This window comes from Puma concolor, chromosome B2 (assembly GCF_028749965.1).
Source record: "Puma concolor isolate L17-30 chromosome B2, mPumCon1.1.hap2, whole genome shotgun sequence".
NCBI lineage: Eukaryota > Metazoa > Chordata > Mammalia > Carnivora > Felidae > Puma > Puma concolor.
Genome location: NC_141671.1, coordinates 5,524,841 through 5,543,103, shown reverse-complemented (window position 1 = coordinate 5,543,103; position 18,263 = coordinate 5,524,841). Strand labels below are relative to the sequence as shown.

The window sequence follows — 18,263 nt, the reverse complement described above, 5'->3', positions numbered from 1 at the left end:
CTCAAACCCATGAACCATGAGATCATGACCTGAGCTGAAGTCATGCTTAACTGACCCAGGCACCCATATTTTATAATTCTAAGCGACCTCACTGATGAATTGGTCTGTGCTGTTTGGGGGAGGGCATCTACCACTGTGGGAAAAATGGGAAATTCAGGAGAGTGGGGACCCCTTTTATACTCTTCTCAAAGCCTGCAGTACTGTGTGTTTAATTGGTCTCTTAAAATGGCACATAGTTAAGCAAGTTTTCTCAAGTTTAATTGACAAAAAAAAAATCATCTTTTTACTTCTTTTTTATGGAAGAGATCAAGGAACTGTTAAATTATCGAGACATTATAGCTCCCTGAACACAGTGTTGGGAAGGGCTAAAGAGGAAATAGGTTTAAAAAAAAAGCTGTAACAAGCACGCAAAACAATAACAAGATTAAGAAAGGATAGTTAACAGACTAAGAAGGAAACAGAAGAAAAAAAAGAAAAACCCAACCTTCCAAACGTGAGAAATACAAAAGCTTAGTTATCTGGGGTCATGACTACAGGTGTGGCACTAAACATTCCACTGACCCTAGGAGCGTCACTGTATTCAACCAAACATTGGGATAATGGCTATGACTCCAAGATTCCAAAAATGGTTTACGTGATGACCAGTGTACTGGATGTCTTCCATTTGTCCCTCAGATCCACGGTCACCCTTCTCTGCCCCACCCTGTGCCCCTAGGACCTGTTCAACTGGTCTCGTTGCCCTCCAGCTTTGCTTGGGTTTGGCCAATGGGGAGAGCACAGAGGAGATCAAAGAGAAGGGAGAGAGAGACAGATGGGGGTATTCATTTTCCCGGCTCCCCTGCTGTGGGGTCACAGGGACTGGCTGTGTCCACAGCTGAAGGTCTGGCCCCAGCAAGTGGTCCCCCATGCAGCAGCCTGTCCGCTAACTGCCCCCTCCCTGCACTATCCTCCCCAGTTCTCTTATATTGTGCCCCTGTCTTTGTAAATGGTCACCTTATAAAACACCCCAAATCACTCCACTGGGGAGCACCTTCCATGCCTGCTGGGGACTCCGACTGACACACCCATAAGCCCAATTTGCTGATAACACCACCTCAGGTCTGCAGAACACTTGACAAAATCATACGCATTAACACCAACAAAAATCCAGTAAAGAGGCAAGCAGGCATTTTTACTACGTTACAGGTGCGGAAACAGAGACTCAACACGGCCAAGAGTTTTTGAAAGTCACATGCTAACAGAACAAGAACCCAGACCCTTCAATCTTTTTCAAAATGTTTTCTCTTCCACCACAAAGCAGTAAGGGCGCACAGGATCGTGAAAATTCTCAGAATTTCCGTGCTCGAGTAGGTAGGGTTTGATTACGTGGAAAATGCAGCTAACGTGAACCAAGTCATTGACCAACAATAGTGGAAAATATAACGTGCCGTGTGTTTTAAATCCTAGCCATTCCTACCGCTCAAGTGAAGTGACATCGTGTGGTCTGTAACACTCCACCTTACCTCTTTCGCAGATGCTGGGGTAAAACGCATCAGGAAACACGGCTCCCGCCTGATACGCGTCCTGGTGTTCAAGCAACAGCTGGGGAGCAGGAAAACGGAGAGATGAGGGGCAAGAGGCAGCAGCCTGGGACAGGCCCACCAACAACAGGAGGATGGAGGGCAGGCATACGTGATAATAAAAACTCACGCGTAATCCAAGACAACGCCCTACAATGGAGAACCTTGGGTTCTGTCCTAGCAAACACAGGCGGATCAAGAAGTAGCAAAAATCACTTATTTGCTCCGTTCACCCAACAGAGCGGGATTTCCCCAAGGCTAGTTCGCCAACTGCTTTGTAGAACGATTTTCAATGATCCAGTGAAAAATCAGTGAAAGAGAGGAATACAGACATACATACGTGTACATAAAATACACACATACACACAATATACGCACATATACATTTACACAATTGACCCTTGAACACAGATTCGGACTGTGCAGACCCACTTATATGCAGATTCTTCTCACTAAATGTAGTAGAGTACTCTAAGTGTATTTTCTTTAATGTATTTTCTCATTAATGGTTTCTTTACCTTGCTTTATTAGAAGAATACGGTATATAATACATATTATACAAAATAAGTGTTAATTGACTCATCAGTAAGGCTTCTGGTCAACAGTAGGCTATTAGTAGTTAAGTTTTGGGGGCGTCAAAGTTATATTTGGATATTCAACTGCCTGGGGGATTGCCCCCGCCCCGCCCCCGCAGCCCCTGTGTTGTTCAAGGGTCCACTACGTACACACAAGTTTATAGCTGCTACCTGTGCTTTAGAGTAAGGTTATGTCTTTTGCGCTTGGGGAGGGAGGGGTCTTCCTTGGGTGACTGGCTCACTCCATTCCATTCTGACCCCCTTCAGGGGGCCCCAGAGGTCTCTAGAGGCTAGAAAGCAAAGACTACATTTCCCAGACTCCATGGTGGAGCCCCCTCTCCCCCCCCCCCCCGCTTCTTCAGCTAGCAGGAAAGTGCCTGGTTTTGCAGCAGAGGTCGGAGGGGCCCAGGTGTTCACAGGTAGAGTACAGAGCACCTATTTTGCTAGTAATGAACATGGCTGAGGTACCAAGGTCCTGGAGCCAACAGTCCAGAAGGCGGCTTCTTACTCTCCAGACTGTGTAGGAGGCAGTTGGATCTGGATCTAGCAACTGGGGCCGTGGCTGTTTGACTAGGCACAGGTGACCCTGGCAGGCCAGTTCGGGGTGTCGTTCTGGGAGCCCTTCCTGGATGCTCAGCCCAGAACATGCTCTTCGAGCGCTCACACGTCGTCAGCACCGAGTTCCCCAATCCTGGGCATTGAGCCCCTCTCAGCAGAAGCTAGCCAGAGGGGTTTCTGTGATCTGCAGATGAACTCTGATGGCCAAAATGGGCAAAGTAAAAGCTTGGTAACCTAAACTTCTTAATTTCTCCCTAAGGACTTACTAATCCCCATCGCCACCACGATGTTTGGCTCAGAGATGCACGTTTGATGAAAGCTAGCTCAGTTAGAGCCCTCACCGAGACTCCTCATCTTGAGCCAAGGGGAGGACACCCTCTTCCCTTTAGGGATTTTCAGCTTGAAGGCTGAGTTCTGGATGGCCCGTGTCCCCCACGGGGAGAGAGACCGCCACTTGACCTGTGGGTGGAGCTCTGCTCCAGGGCTGTAAGTTACGTGGGCCCCTAAAGTCTCCTTGTTCTCTAAAGGTAGCTCGAGTTGGACTTTTGTCACCGCAAAATAATAGTTACCTTTATTGAATATTTACCTTGTCAGCCACTGTCCTAGTTACTTCACATGATAAAGACTCTAGGTGAGGGAGAGCCTGTTACTTAACATTACAACAGAATTCTGAAGTAAGTTTCGAAAAATAAATGTGTCAGCAAAATAGGACACTGCCGGCGGGGTGGGGGGAAATGTGGGGGAGGATGCATCCTTCAGACGTAAAAATGTATTTTTAAGCTACAGAAATAAAAGTAGTAGGATCCTGGCGTCGAAAGAGATCGAAGAGAGTCAAGAAACGGACTCAAGCATACAAAGCACGCAGTGAAGAGGAAAGGGGGGGGGCGTAACCAACAAATGGTGTCGTCGCAACCCTGTGGCCATGAGGGTTCCAGCGCGGCATAACAAGAGACAGATACGAGGTGACTTAAAGAGTTAAAGGCAAAACAAGAAGCCACAAAATTAGGACCAAACTTAAGGAAATAATTGCACAACCTCAGAGTGGGAATGATATTTCTAAGCAAAGCATACAGGCAAAATCCATAAAAGAACAGAACGGTGCACTGAAGTACCCCAAAATGTAAGCATTTTGCGTGGCAAAAAGCACCAGAAGCAAATTTAAGAGAAAAATAACCACGAGAATCATTTGATACATGATGGGGGCTCATATATTTAATAAGTCATTTTTCCACATGAAGATAAATATCCTAATTGAAAAACAAGAAGATATAAATGATTCACATAAGTACTAGAAATAGTTGATAAGCACTTGAAAGTATATTTAACCTCATTCTTAATTCACTAAAATGCCAATTAAATCTCTAACAAAATACCATTTTCCACCTACCAAATTAGCAAAAATGAAAAAAAAAAAAAAAAACAGGCTCCAAAAGTGAATGTTTCCAAACCTGAAGATACCTATCAAGAAATTTCAATGAAATACATGAGCAATTAAGGATATTAATCCTTCCTATAGGTCTTTCCTGTTTAGTTTTGTCTCGTTTCTGGGCCAAACGGACTCCACTAGCAGTGCCAGGGCTGAAGGGGTTTGCCAAACATGGTTAGGAAACTGGCCACAAACAAGGGGACTGAGCACGTAAGAACACGTATCAAGAATGACAAAGGCCAGGCTTCTCACTGTTGGAGAAAGGAGTCACAGATACAGACGTAAGAAGGCTAGAACGAATCCGGTGATGATGGATCTTAACTGGAGATATTTTTGGGTGAACTCATGGTTTTAAATAAATAGGCAGATAAATAGACACCAAAGCCAACTAGAGGCAGAATCTGGGACAATGGAAGCCTCAACATAAACAACAGTAATGTAATACAAACCATTAAAAAGAAATCCGTGAACGTATATGGATATAAGTAAATATACGAATGCGGAAGAAGGAAAGGCTCTACTTTACAGTAGAATGTCGATAAACGTAGAAAGAATAATGGAATAAGATAAACAATTTGGCCACTATCATAATAATTATTTCAGGCAAGAATTATCAATGGATGCTAAAACCGATGGGAAAAACAGGGTATTTACATTACCTTACTATCTCTCCCCATAAAATATTTACTTGCTAGTTAAAAAATAGAAAATACTGGGGCGTCTGGATGGCTCAGTTGGTTGAGCATCCAATTGTTGATGTTGGCTCAGGTCATGATCTCATGGTTCATGGGATTGAGCCCCACATCAGGCTATGCACTGACGGCGTGGAATCTGCCTGGGATATTCTCATTCTTTCTTTCTCTCTCTCTCTCTCTCTGCCACATCCTCTCCTCCCCTCTCAAAATGAATAAACCTTTTGAAAAAGTAGAAAATACTTATTAAGTTTCCATTGTAAAAATGGAAAGACCCCATCTTACCAAAAAATTAACATCACTAAGACTTCTGCTTCCGGGAAGATCGAAGAGATGCACTTTTCTTATTCCCTCTTGCTAAACATAACTAAGAACCCGGCATGTTGTGCGCAAAGTGAGACTTAGAAGCCTCCAGAAGGTGGAGGGAAGTATGCAGATGGCTGGGGAAACTCAGGACCTGAAGACGACACCGTGGAGAGTTCTCTTGATTTTCTTTTGGCCTCTTAATGTCCCCAACTGGATACCAGAAAAACTAGAAACTCCTATGAGCATAGACTAAACACACAAATGAAAGCCACAACAAAAGCCTGTTGTAACCATGCGACCAGGAAAGAGGCAGACTAGCAAGACAGAAAACTTTTAGACAACAGCCTCTCTACTGCAGCCAAACAACACAGAAAAGACTGTGGCCCCACCTTTACCAGGACTTTCATCTGTGCTGTCCTGTCTTCCATCCCTACGCCTCAGGGTGAGTGGAAACCATGGGGAGATCCTAGACCTACAATCCCAACTGGCAGTGACATGGCACCTCACCCCATCCCCACTGGGTGGGACCAGAAAAGGCCCAGGGGAGAGCAAGACGTTCACCACCAAATGACACACACCCCAGCATCTGTAGAGGCCACAGTGAGGAGCAGTATTAGGTACTTCTACCCCTCCAAGCCAGGGAGGCATCAGTGGAGACCCCAGGGGGAACCTTGACCTCTACCCCCAGTTGGCAGTTAGGAGAGTTAGGAGGTGGGTATCCGCCCACTGCAGACCCCTCCCAAAGCGGTGCTGGAAGAAGTCAGCTAAAATAGAAGGTTTCAGGGGCTGAAACCTGGGGGCTCAGCCGGTTAAGCGTCTGACTTGGGCTCAGGTCATGATCTCATGATTTATGAGTTCAAGCCACACATTGGACTCTGTGCTGACAGCTCGGAGCCTGGAGCCTGTTTTAGATTGTGTGTCTCCCTCTCTCTCTCTCTCTCTCTGCCCCCACCCCGCACTCGTGCTCTCTCTCTCAAAATAGACATTTAAAGAAAAATTTTAAAAATAGGTTTCAAGGAAGATCCAGAGTCTCATAACCTGATACCCAAATGTCCAGGTTTCAATCAAAGATCACTCATCAAACCAGGAACCAAGAATCTCAAAAGGCATGAAAAGAGACAACCAACACTGAGATGGCAGAAATGTTATAATTATCTGACAAATATTTTAAAGCAGCCATCATAAAACTGCTTCAATCACAAACACACTTGAAACAACCCGCCTCCCCCAGCCACCACCAAAGCAGTCTCAGGAGAGAAATAGATGAAGAACAGCCAAATGGAAATCCTAGAAACGAAAAATACAATAGCTGAAATAAAAGTTAATATCACCAGAAACCGTACACTTGACATTGTGAGCCTTCTTTTTTCTAGTTAATTTATTTTTTTAAGTTTATTTTTATTTATTTTTTTTGGAAAGATTGAGCATGCATGAGCAGCGGTGCGGGGGCAGAAAGAGAGAGGGAGACAGAATCCTAAGCAGGCTCCATGCTGTCAGCGCAGAGCGTGATACAGGGCTCAAACTCACAAACTGTGAAATCATGACCTGAGTGGAAGTTAAGAGTTCTATGCTTAACTAACTGGGCGCCTAGGTGCCCCGACATCGTGGGCCTTCTGATACAATCCAATGAGAATACAGCATCACCTCCATGTTCTATGATATTTCTGTCAAAAAATAACCTGCAATGGGTCTATCATGGAGAACCATCAGACAAAACCAAATTAAGTTGCATTCTAAAGAGTTATTGGACTTTGCCCCTTCCAGAATATCAAGGTCATTAAAGACAAGGTGGGCCTGAGGAACTGTTGTAGGTCACATGGTGCTGGATTGGTTCTGGAACCATAAAGATTATTGAGACACAACTGGTGAGATTTGAATGAAACCTGAGGATTGGGTCAAAGTGTTGTTCAGTGTTGATTTCCTGACTGTGATTATTATGCTGTGGTTACATAGGAGCGTCCTTGTTTTCAGGAAATACACAATGATGTGTTACAGGATAATGGGTATCCCATCAACAACTTACTCTCCAATGGTTCAGGGGGGAAGAAATCAAGATGTATAAATAATGTGGAATTGCGTGAAATCTCTGGACATGAAAGATTCCGTTTTCCTGTCCGATGAATGAACTCTTGAACTGGGCCAGCAGCAGCAACTATTTGACAAGCAGTTGCTCATAAAATTTCAACAGGACAGCAAAGTTAATTAATACATAGGAGGACAGTTTTAACTGATAACACCAATAATCAAGAAGATAGTCATCAGAAATTGTTCAACTGGTCAGCACCAAATTAGCAGGGTTTTTCCTTCTCTCCTTTATCTAAATCATGGAATCACCCCTTCCTTTTTTCCTCATAAACACTCCTTGGTTTCCCTGAATGAGCAGCACACTTTTCTGGTTATTCTAGAATCTGTACTCTCCCAATTGCAATTCTGAGACTCAAATAAAGACCTTTGTTCCTTTTCAGTTCCACCTCCTTTCCTTGGTTGACAACACAAAGGATAAAAAGGGAAATATGGTAAGTTGTCAACAATTAGGGAAACTGGGTAAAGGGCATAAATGAATTGCCTGATTTTCCAGCTTTTCTATTGGTCTTTAATTACTTCCAAATGAAAAGTTAAAATATAGAACTGGTTGATTGAATTATGGTGCATTACGGATAACAGAAAAATATGTATTTGTTCTCAGTGATTCTGAAGTTCTCTACTGACATGGAAAGACATCACCAATATATTAAATGAAAAATAACAAGGTGCAGTGTGCAGAGTGTAATTTGGTGGGGTGAGGGTTGTACTAATAAATGAAGAGATGACACCTAGAATGATATAAAGCCAAGTGTTAATGCAGGTAGTCTCAAAATTTTTCTCTATGGTGAGCATCTATCAGTTCTCTAATTGGAAAAGAAAAAACCTCTTCTATGGGCAGGTAGAAGGAAGAAGGGCAGAAAGGACAGCAACCAAGCAAATAACTACCGTTGCTATGATTTCATGGTTAAAACACCACATTCTGTATTCTTATAGAACATAAATACATATAATATGTCCAACCATAACAGTGTGAAATTAGAAATTATAAGAAAAACTAGGGGGGAAAAACACATGGAGACCCAACAACATGCTAGTGAACAACCAATGGGTCAATGACGAAATCAAAGAAGAAATTAAAAAATGCATATGGAAACATACATAATGGAAACAATGACTGAAAATCTTTGTGGAGAGCCCCTAGCTTGCTCAATCAGTGGAGAGTGCCACTCTTGATCTCAGGGTCAATGAGTTCAAGCCCCACATTGGGTATGGAGCCTACTTGAAGAAATCTGGGGCGCCTGGGTAGCTCAGTCGGTTGAGTGTCCGACTTCGGCTCAGGTCATGATCTCGCACTCTGTAAGTTCCAGCCCCGCGTCAGGCTCTGCAGATAGCTCGGAGCCTGGAGCCTGCTTCCGATTCTGTGTCTCCCTCTCTCTCTGCCCCTCCCCTGCTCATGCTCGGTCTCTCTCACTCCCAAAAATGAATAAATATTAAAAAAAATTGTTAAAAAGGAAGAAATCTTTGAGGTGCGAAGTTTATAGCAGTTCTAAGTGGGAAGTTTATAGCAGTATAGGCCTACTATAGGAAACAAGAAAAATCTCAAATGAAGCATCAAACCATACCCCTAAACGAACTACAAAAAGGACAGATAGAGACTAAAGTTAGTAGAAGGAGATAGTAAAGATTAGAACCAAAATAACTGAAAAAATAAATAAATCAATGAAACCAAGAGCTAGTTCTTAGAAAAGATAAAACAGAATTAATAAACCTTTAACCAGACTCATCAACAAAGACAAGTACTCAATGAGTAAAATAAGAAATGAAGGAGAAATAGCCAACACCATAGAAATACAAAGAATTATAAAATACTATGAAAATTATATAACAAATTGGAGAAACTAGAATAGAAAAATTCATAGAAACATAGTCTTCCAAAATTGAATCAAGAAATAGAAATTTTGAACAGACCAATTATTAGTAACAAAATTGAATCTGTAATCAAAAAACTCCCAAACAAAATTCCAGGACTGGATGGCTTCACAAGTGAACTCTACCAAACATTTAAAGAAGAGTTAATACCTATTCTTCTCAAACTATTCCAAAAAGTAGAAGAGGAAGGTAAATCTCTAAATTCATTCTATGAGGCCAACTTTACCCTGATACCAAAAGCAAAGACACTACTAAGAGAACCACAGGCCAGCATCTCTGATGAACCCAGACACAAAAGTCCTCAACCCATATTAACAAACCAAATTCAATAATATGCTAAAAGGATCATTCCATGATCAAATGGGATTTATTCCTAGGATTCAAAAGTGGTTCAATATTCTCAAAACCAATGTAATAGGTCACATTAACCAAAAGGATTGAAACCATATGATCATCTCAAGAGATCCAGAAAAAGCATTTGACAAAATACAACATTTGTTTATAATAAAAACTCTCAGCACAGTGGACGTAGAGGGAACCTACCTCAACATAATAAAGACCTTGTACAACAAACCCACAGCCAACATCATACTCAGGAACAAGAAGAGGATGTCCTCTCCTACCACATTTATTCACCATAGTACCGAAAGTTCTAGATGCAGCTATGAGACAAGAAATAAAAGCATCCAAACTGGTAAGAAAGAAGTAAAACTGTCACCATTTGCAGATGATAGGATATTGTATATAGAAAACCCTGAGGACTACAAAAAAAAAGAAAAACTATTAAAGGAATTCAATAATGTTATAGGATACAAAATTAATATGCAGAAATCTGTAGCATTTCTACATGTGAATCATGAAGTAGCAAAAAGAAAAACTGAGAAAACAATCTAATTTATGATTGCACCACAAGGAACAAAATATCTAGGAATAAACTTAACCAAGGAAGTGAAAGGCCTATACTCTGAAAACTATAAGACATTGATGAAAGAGATTAAATAGGACAGAAATGGAAAGATATTCCGTGCTCATGGGTTGGAAGGATTAATGTTAAAATGTCCATATGACCCAAAGCAATCTTCAGATTTAATGCAATCACTATCAAAATACCTATGGCATTTTTCACAGAACTAAAGCAAACAGTCCTAAAATTTGTGTGAAACCACAAAAGGCCTCAAACAGCCAACGCAATCTTGAGGAAGGAGAACAAAGCTGGAGGAATCTTGGAGTGTATCCAGATTTCAAGCTGCACTACAAAGCTGTAGTAATCAGCACAGAATGGTACTTGCACATAAACAGACACATAGGTCAACGGATCAGAACAGAGAGCCCAGAAACAAACCCACACATATATGGTCCATTTCTCTATGACAAAAGAGTCAAAATGTACAATGAGAAAAAGACAGTCTCTTCAACAAATGGTACTGGGAAAACTGGACCGCTATGTGCCAAAGAATGAAACCAGGCCACTTTCTTACACCATACACAAAAATAAACTCCGAAAAGATTAAAGACCTAAATACGAGAGCTGAAACCATAAAAATCCTAGAAGAAAACATAGGTAGTAATCTCTTGGGCATTGGCCTTAGCAACATATTCATGGATAACTCTCCTTGGGCAAAGGAAGCAAAAGCAAACAGAAACCATTGAAACTACACCAAAACAAAAAAAGATTTTGCACACACACAAAGACAAGAAACACACAAAAGAACTCAATAAAACAACAAAGTTACTTACTGAATGGAAGAAGATATTTTCAAATGATGCATCCCATAAAAGGTTAATATCTAAACAACATAAAGAACTTACACAACTCAACACCAAAACAAAACAAAACACCAAACAATCCCATTAAAAAATAGGCAGAGGACTTGAAAAGACATTTTTCAAAAGAAGACCTACAGATGACCAATACACAGATGAAAAAATGTTCAACGTTACTAATCACAGGGAAATGCAAATGAAAGCCTCACACCTGTCAGAACAGCTAGAGTCAAAAAGGCAAGAAAACAGCAAGTGTTGACAAGGATGTGGAGAAAAAGGAACCCTTGTGCACTGTGGGTGGGAATGTAAATTGGTGCGGCCACTGTGGAGAACAGTATGGGGTTTCCTCAAAAAATTAAAAATAGTATTGCTATATGACCCAGTAATTCTGCTACTGGGTATTTACCACCCCCGCCCCCCCGCAAATGAAAACAGTGATTCAAAACGATGTATGCAACCCTATGTTTACTGCAGCATTATTTACAAGAGTCAAACTATAAAAGCAACCCAAGTGTCTATAGATGTGTGAATGGATAAAGGAGAGGTGATTACACACACACACACACACACACACACGAATATTACTCAGACAAAAAGAAAGAATAAAATCTTGAAATTTGGGATAACATGGGTAGACTCCACGGTATTGTGCTAAATGAAATAAGTCAGGGAAAGACAAATAGCATGATTCCACTTCGATAGAAATGTAAGAAACCCATGAACAGACAGACTCTTAAATACAAAGAAACTGGTGGCTGCCAGGGAGAAGGTCATGGACGGGAGGGGATCAGCAAAATAGGTGAAGGCGATTAAGAGGTACAAACTTCCAGTTATAAGACATGGAAATGAAAAGTACAGCACAGGAGATACAGTCAACAATATTGTAGTAATGCATGGGCACGCGTGGTGACCACACTTAGCACGGTGAGCACTGAGTAAGGTATAGAATTGTCGAATCGCGATGCTGTACATATGTAATGTAGCATTATAGATCAGCCACATTTTAGTAATAAGAAAACAATGGGAAAAAAGTATCAGGGCAATAATGACGCCCAATGTGAGGTCAGTTTGCTGTTTTTACAGTTCTTATAAATTAATGAACTGATTTTCTCCACTTGATGCATTATTCTTTTTGTGGAAGTCAAATCTTTAAAGAGAAAATATATTAACAAAAGATAACCCCGGAACCAACAAAACTCCACAGAGCCTGCCCCTAGATCTCCAGCCTGTGGGGGACAGTCTAGGCACACAGCTGGCATCCTTCAGGCCACTTCCTTCTGAATCATTTCACCAAACTGTACCATTGAGTCCAGAAGTTACCAAAGAGCAGGTTTGAATAGGGAGAAAATGATACTGCAACAATTCCCACATACAGAGAGATATAAAATAGATCAAGAAAAGGGATTGGATAGTATCAGAAAAGGTGAAGTAATCCTGATCTTCATAAATTGAAAGCTGAAGGGTAAGCACTCAGGGCACTTAGTCATTTCTGATGACGACATCACTCTTTGCATCAGGGCGGATCCAGAGGGGAAGGATCGGTGTCCAGTTCACGTTTCAAATTAAGTTAGTGACGCAAGCACGAATATTTCTACTAGAAAAATCGCTCTGTGCACACTCAGGATTGATCGTTCGCATGATCAATTAGGCAATCTTCCTCCTCCCCCTCTTGCCTGGCTGCTTTCCACCAGGGTCAATGAGGATAACCAACTGCTGTTGAAGTGTCAAGAAAGTCAAAACTAACGTCTAAACGAGGCATGAAGATATGATAGATTTCAGTTATGTTACCATCCTGCTTTCCATACTGAATTATCGGGACTTACTGGCAATAATTGGATCCAATCCTGACATCAGGAGCAAACGTTAACCACTCTTATCAAATGGAAGTACTTAATCCTCTGTCACAGCACACTGTTTAGCTATAGAACTAGCAATAGTGTATAGGGTCAGAATGGGTGCAGTCGATTTGAGGACAGGTCCAGAGAAGCCACCAGATGGTCCTACGAAGAATACAGCAGGAGGAGCCGTCAGAAGAGCCTCTCAACATGGACTTCTGAAGAAATCCTTCCTGCTCCTTGTACGGATGCAATTTTTATACAACACACAGTCAGGAGGTGAGAAATAATTTATCTCAGGTGTGGCTTCTCTTTGTAAAAACAGTTAAGACGCACCATTCTTAGACAATTCTTTCTCAGTTTCTCATATTGTGATTTGTCATTAATGTTTTTTGGCACCGATGGAAGAAAGTTAATGAGCGAGAGAAAAAGTAAACGTTATACCTCTTTGTAGTTAATTCTCCCATCTTGAAGGTGGAGAAACTCCAGAGCTCTGTGTCCTGAAATATTAAATCAATTAAATTCAACTGTAACTGAAAACAGAACTTACTCGAGATATTTTAAAAGGAAGATGTAATTTTGTCATTGTAACTGTCAAGGAAGTGGGAAATGGAGATTAAGTGTGTATGCACTAGTAATTTTCATCAGGCATAATATTCTTATGATGTTTATTTTGTTAAACTACAGATCAAATCCGCACGGGGATTTGAACTTTCTACTTAGGTAGCACTATAGACCTGGCTAGGCTAGGTAGCAGTTCCCTCCTAAGTAAAATTAAGTAAATAATACCCACCTTACAGGTTTGTTGAGAGAGTCACACAAAATAAATGCTGTGTGATGAGCACAATGGCTGATACACACTAGGAGCTCAGTAAACAGAAGGTGTCATCACTGTATTTTGCCTCAACAACCCACTGAGATAAATAAGCCTAAGCAGGAAATATGATACATGGCCAAAAGCATGGAATGAATCAATGACTCTCAATTTTTTTTCCCATCAATTAGATGGACCAAAAAAAAAAAAAAAATCATCTCAGGTCACCTGCTCCACCCACATGCCCACACACCCACACCCTGAATCTTCTTAGAATCTAGAAGATGAACATGCCTTGAGAAGTCACTTCCAAGGGTGATACCTTATTTTTTATTGTGCATCACATCCAGTTTTATAATCCATACAAAAACACAGCCACTACCAGAAGCATTAATACTATACGATACAAGCTCACAGCCCACACAAACGACCTGTGTAGAAGATTCCAGTGATTTACAAATCCAAACCACTGAATGAGGCCAAATCTAATTAACTCGCCTGAATGTCAACCTTCCACGCAGGCTTTATAGAAAAAGTGAAAATAGGAACCAAGACATTTATAAAACCCTCTAATTAGTAAATGTCGGAGTTTTGTCTTTTACATAAAAATCTTCAAAATCTGGGGCACCTGCGTGGCTCAGTCCGTTGAGCGTCCAACTTCGGCTCAGGTCATGATCTCATGGTTCGTGGGTTTGTGGTTTGTGCTGACAGCTCAGAGCCTGGAGCCTGCTTGGGATTCTGCTTTCAGCCCACTTACAGTTTAAGCCAATTTCAGTTTCACAGACCTTACACTTGGAAAATACTTTTCAAATTCATTGGCAAGTTTGGCTTCCTTACTCTACAGGAGAGGAACAGAGAGGAAATGAACTGCTCTTGTGGCACGTACTTAGTTTACAGAGCTGGTATTAGAACCTCGGTCTAATTCTCTTTTCTGTTGTTTCCTGACTCTCGCTAGCAATAAAGGTTTTTGGGAAGAATGCTGGACTGGCTGTCAGGACAGCCAGTCCCGGGCCAGCCCACTAACGAGCTAGCTGGGAGATTCTTCTACATCCATGTCCTTGTACGTGAACCGCAGGGACTGGTCTCAGTGACCTCTAGTGCCCTTCCAGACAGTAAAATTCTGTGATCATAGGTTCTTGGGCGCTAGAACTCAATACCTAGGTCTATCCTGCACTGATAAGTTTTCACACTTTATTTGTAATGTTGTTCTGCTTTGGACCTTCTGGAAGTGGCCTAACTAGAAAATATTATTGTTTTTATCTAAAAGTAAACCCAGACATCAGGTATTACCTGAAATTAATCCGAAAATTGTTACAGAATATAATCCCATCTGCTTAGATTATAAAACGGCTGACTTTTTCTAGGAGTTAAAAAATGGTACAAATGCCCTTCGTACGAGAACTGAATGTACTGTGCACCAATATCCGATACTCTGCCTGTAGCCGGTCCTTCCCAGCTGCTGTCCTCATCCTGGGCACCTCTAATGCCAGTGGCCAAGCTCCCTCGCATCCTTCCCCTCCCTGCAGCCAAACCCTTGACTCGGGGGATACACTCTTGGGGCCACAAGTGGCCTTTCCGCACACTTGGAAATACAAAACAACAAAAATATCTTCCTCTCTCTTACAGAATTCCACGCATCTTTCTCCTCTCTGCGTTCGATCAGATGTTCTGCTTCTGGGCAGCCCCCAGCTCATCTGCCCACCCGGAGCAACAGCCAGGGACCGTATCCTCAAAGATGCATCGTTGCCAGGCTTCCTGCCCACCCCTGACTCAGGTCACAGCCCGAGCTCTCCACCCCCTGGCTGCTGGCTGCAGCCGGGGGAACTTGTTATCAATACACAGGACCGACCGTACATCTCTTCCTCAACACCTTTAGACGGATTTAGAGTCCTAATAGCACAGCAAGGTGCTGGCACTTACCTATCTCTATGTGCGTGGAGATGCCACATGGTGAACCTCTCGGACACAGGGAGCCCAGTGCGATCAGCAGCCCGGGCCAGAACCTGCACGCGGACATGCCCTCGTTCCTCACCACTCCGGTGACACGACGTGTCCGAAATCCAGGCCCAGGCTCCCTGCTTTCCCTCTAAGCGGGTCACCGACACGGGAAGCCCAGCGTCGTTTCAAAATAACAACACTGCCCAGCAAACTGTTTAACTACTGTTTAACTTCACCAGAACAGCAAACAAACTCCACCTAGGAGGGGGGAAAAAAAAAAAAGCCATCAACCCAAATCTGAATGTCCGGAGGTTGAAGCATTGCCACTTTCTGACCCAGGGGGGCCTCCGGATTTCTTTTTAACACGAAATTTGTATGGTGACGCTAGCAAAGTTTTTCTCCAAATATTCTTTGCTTTCTTAAAAAGAGAGAGAGAGAGAGAGACTCACCTGTCTATATTGACAGTCAACATCCCCCCACAAGGGCTGATCTCTCGGGCATCGTTTCCACACACGTATCAGGTGCCCTGCGTCCTTGGCCTCCCAAGCCACAAGTGCTGGGAAGGCTTTTATGACAATCAGCTGGCACCAGCTTCTCTTTCAGTGTTTGGCAACAGATACCAACACCTGCAAGGGGATTACACAAGAGCAACCACTCCTGGTCTCTCCACTTCTGGTTGCTCTTATGGGGCTTATCTCGAGCCTGTCGCACGGTCAGATTCCTGCACCCCAAGAAAAGATATCGATTCCACTGGGGGCGGGAGACGTGGGACCGATTTAAGACTGGGAAACAAGAATTCAGAAAATGCTAGGCTCAGAATCCACCTGTCACGAAGGATCTAATCTACAGCACTTAATCCATGGGAAAAATTACGTGACGCTCTCAAAGCTCAAATTGTGCATAAGATACGGGAAAAAGCAAGGAAGGAGATCCTAAAAGGGTGGGCAGAAACCATACTCATGCTCAGGCGAGCAAATAGAAGAGAAGATAGAATGTGGGATGATCTGAGATCCTTAGAGGCCTGCCAAGTTTCCCCTGTAACCTTAGCTCAGCCACCGGCCAGCCCCAGAGAAAGGAAGCCCACAGCTGTGGGCTCAGCCATGAGGGCACTGGGCTGGGCTGCTTCTCACTGCTTTTCGGCCAGAGACCTTTAATTGACATGGTTTGTCTGGCTAACAGGGTGCTTTACAAACCTAGGTCTAGGCTCCTCCTTACTCCAAGTGGGGGAGGGGATGGGCAAAGGGGAGAAGTAGAAGGTGGAGGTGCCCAGGACAAGGGCACGTGACAAAGAAATTTCCTGGGTACTGATGGTCTTGCCCTCGCGGGCCCTGGTGAGCGATCACACCCATCCAGGCTCTGGGGGACATCCTAGGCAGCCCAGGAGCAAGACAGGAACCGGGGGGGGGGGGGGGAATGTGCTCCCACTCTGAACGGGGGATTGCACAGGGCACTAGACAGAGAAGGGGAGGCCAACAGCATGAATTTCCTCCGCCTGAGGCCTTTAGGGGCCCCTTCCTTCATAAGGATAGAAAAATTAGATTTTACACTGGCATTGGCCTAAGTATTAATACTTATTAATAGTTAGCTATTAATGGTTAATATTAATCATATTAAAAGTTCACTTTTTTCCTGATTTTTATAAGAAATAACAGTTTTGTGTGCCCCCAAAAGTATCATGGGTTCTAGGCAGTGTGCCTTTTGGAGAAGTGAGTGGACACTGTTGAAAACAGAACCTTACAAAGATAAGCAGACAGGGGCCCGTGGGTGGCTCGGTTGGTTAAGTGTCCGACTTCGGCTCAGGTCATCATCTCGCAGTTGGTGAGTTTGGGCCCTACATTGGGCTCTGTACTGACAGCTTGGAGCCTGGAGCCTGCTTCAGATTGTGTCTCCCTCTCTCTGCCCCTCCCCTGCTCACGCTGTGTCTCTCAAAAATAAATGTTAAAAAATTTTTTCTTAAAGATAAGAAGACAAACCGCAAGAGACTCTGTAAGAGAACTGAGGGTTGTTGGAGGGGAGCTGGGTGGGTGGGGATGGGCTAAATGGGTGATGGGCATTAAGCAGGGCACTTTTTGGGATGAGCACTGGGTGTCATATGTAAGAGATGAAACACTGGATTCTACTCCTGAAGCTAAGACTATACTGTATGTTGAGTTTAAATTAAAAGAATTTTTTAAAAAGATAACCAGACGGACTTGGGGTGGAGAGAGGCAGTCACCGTTGCCCCAACAAAACGCGTTGCCCCAAACGCAAGACAGCAAGCTGTCAGTAGGGCTCCCTCTGCAGGCGGCAGGTGGAAATACACCAAGTCCCCAGTCGCCCATGACACCCACCGGCCAGCACTCCCTTCCAGGGCCCCTCTCTCCCGTTCCTTCAGAATACAGAAGGAAATAGCGAACCCACACACACAAAAGATTAAACTCTGCCGTTCCCACTTCTGCTAGATGTGACGGACTCAAGACTGAGTGACGCCGACTCAGGAAAAACCAAAGTCAAAATCTAAATGCCTGGGCATTTTACAAGTAAGAACCCAACGTCCTAGAGAAAGGTGAAGGGCCCACAGGCTCCGGAGAGGCCACCAAGAGACTCCACTCGGTAGGTGGGGAGAAGCAGAGAGATGCCAAGACTAGGGGTCCTAAATCAATGCATAGAATGGGGCTTCCCTTGAACCCACAAATTCCGAAGATAGCCCTATTTCTTTTTGCATCCTCATGAATGCGGAGGCTCCCTTGCTGCTTCTGGAGTTGTATGCTCTTGTCTACTTGTGACTCTCCTTCGGTTGATTCGATTCTGACAAATGGTCCCACTGACGAGTCGGGGAGGCCTAACTTTAATCGTAGCAGTG

The 18,263-nt window shown here is 43.2% G+C and overlaps 1 protein-coding gene across 5 annotated transcripts in view; it reads right to left on the bottom strand.

Moving 5' to 3' along the window:
* The window catches only part of GPLD1 (glycosylphosphatidylinositol specific phospholipase D1), a 68,908-nt gene that overhangs the window by 48,926 nt on the left and 1,719 nt on the right, over nucleotides 1-18,263 (bottom strand). The window contains exons 1-4 of one of the 5 annotated variants that reach the window (XM_086706118.1): nucleotides 15,871-16,334; nucleotides 15,404-15,679; nucleotides 13,114-13,169; nucleotides 1,503-1,581 (exon numbers count right to left, since the gene is read on the bottom strand). In XM_086706118.1, the coding sequence (XP_086562244.1) occupies nucleotides 1,503-1,581; nucleotides 13,114-13,169; nucleotides 15,404-15,500 (232 nt within the window). In that variant the 5' untranslated portion in view covers nucleotides 15,501-15,679; nucleotides 15,871-16,334. Of the gene's footprint in view, nucleotides 1-1,502; nucleotides 1,582-12,657; nucleotides 12,835-13,113; nucleotides 13,170-15,403; nucleotides 15,680-15,870; nucleotides 16,336-18,263 lie in introns of those variants that run through there. The other 4 variants (XM_086706116.1, XM_086706120.1, XM_086706117.1 and 1 more) reach the window with 4 other exon arrangements.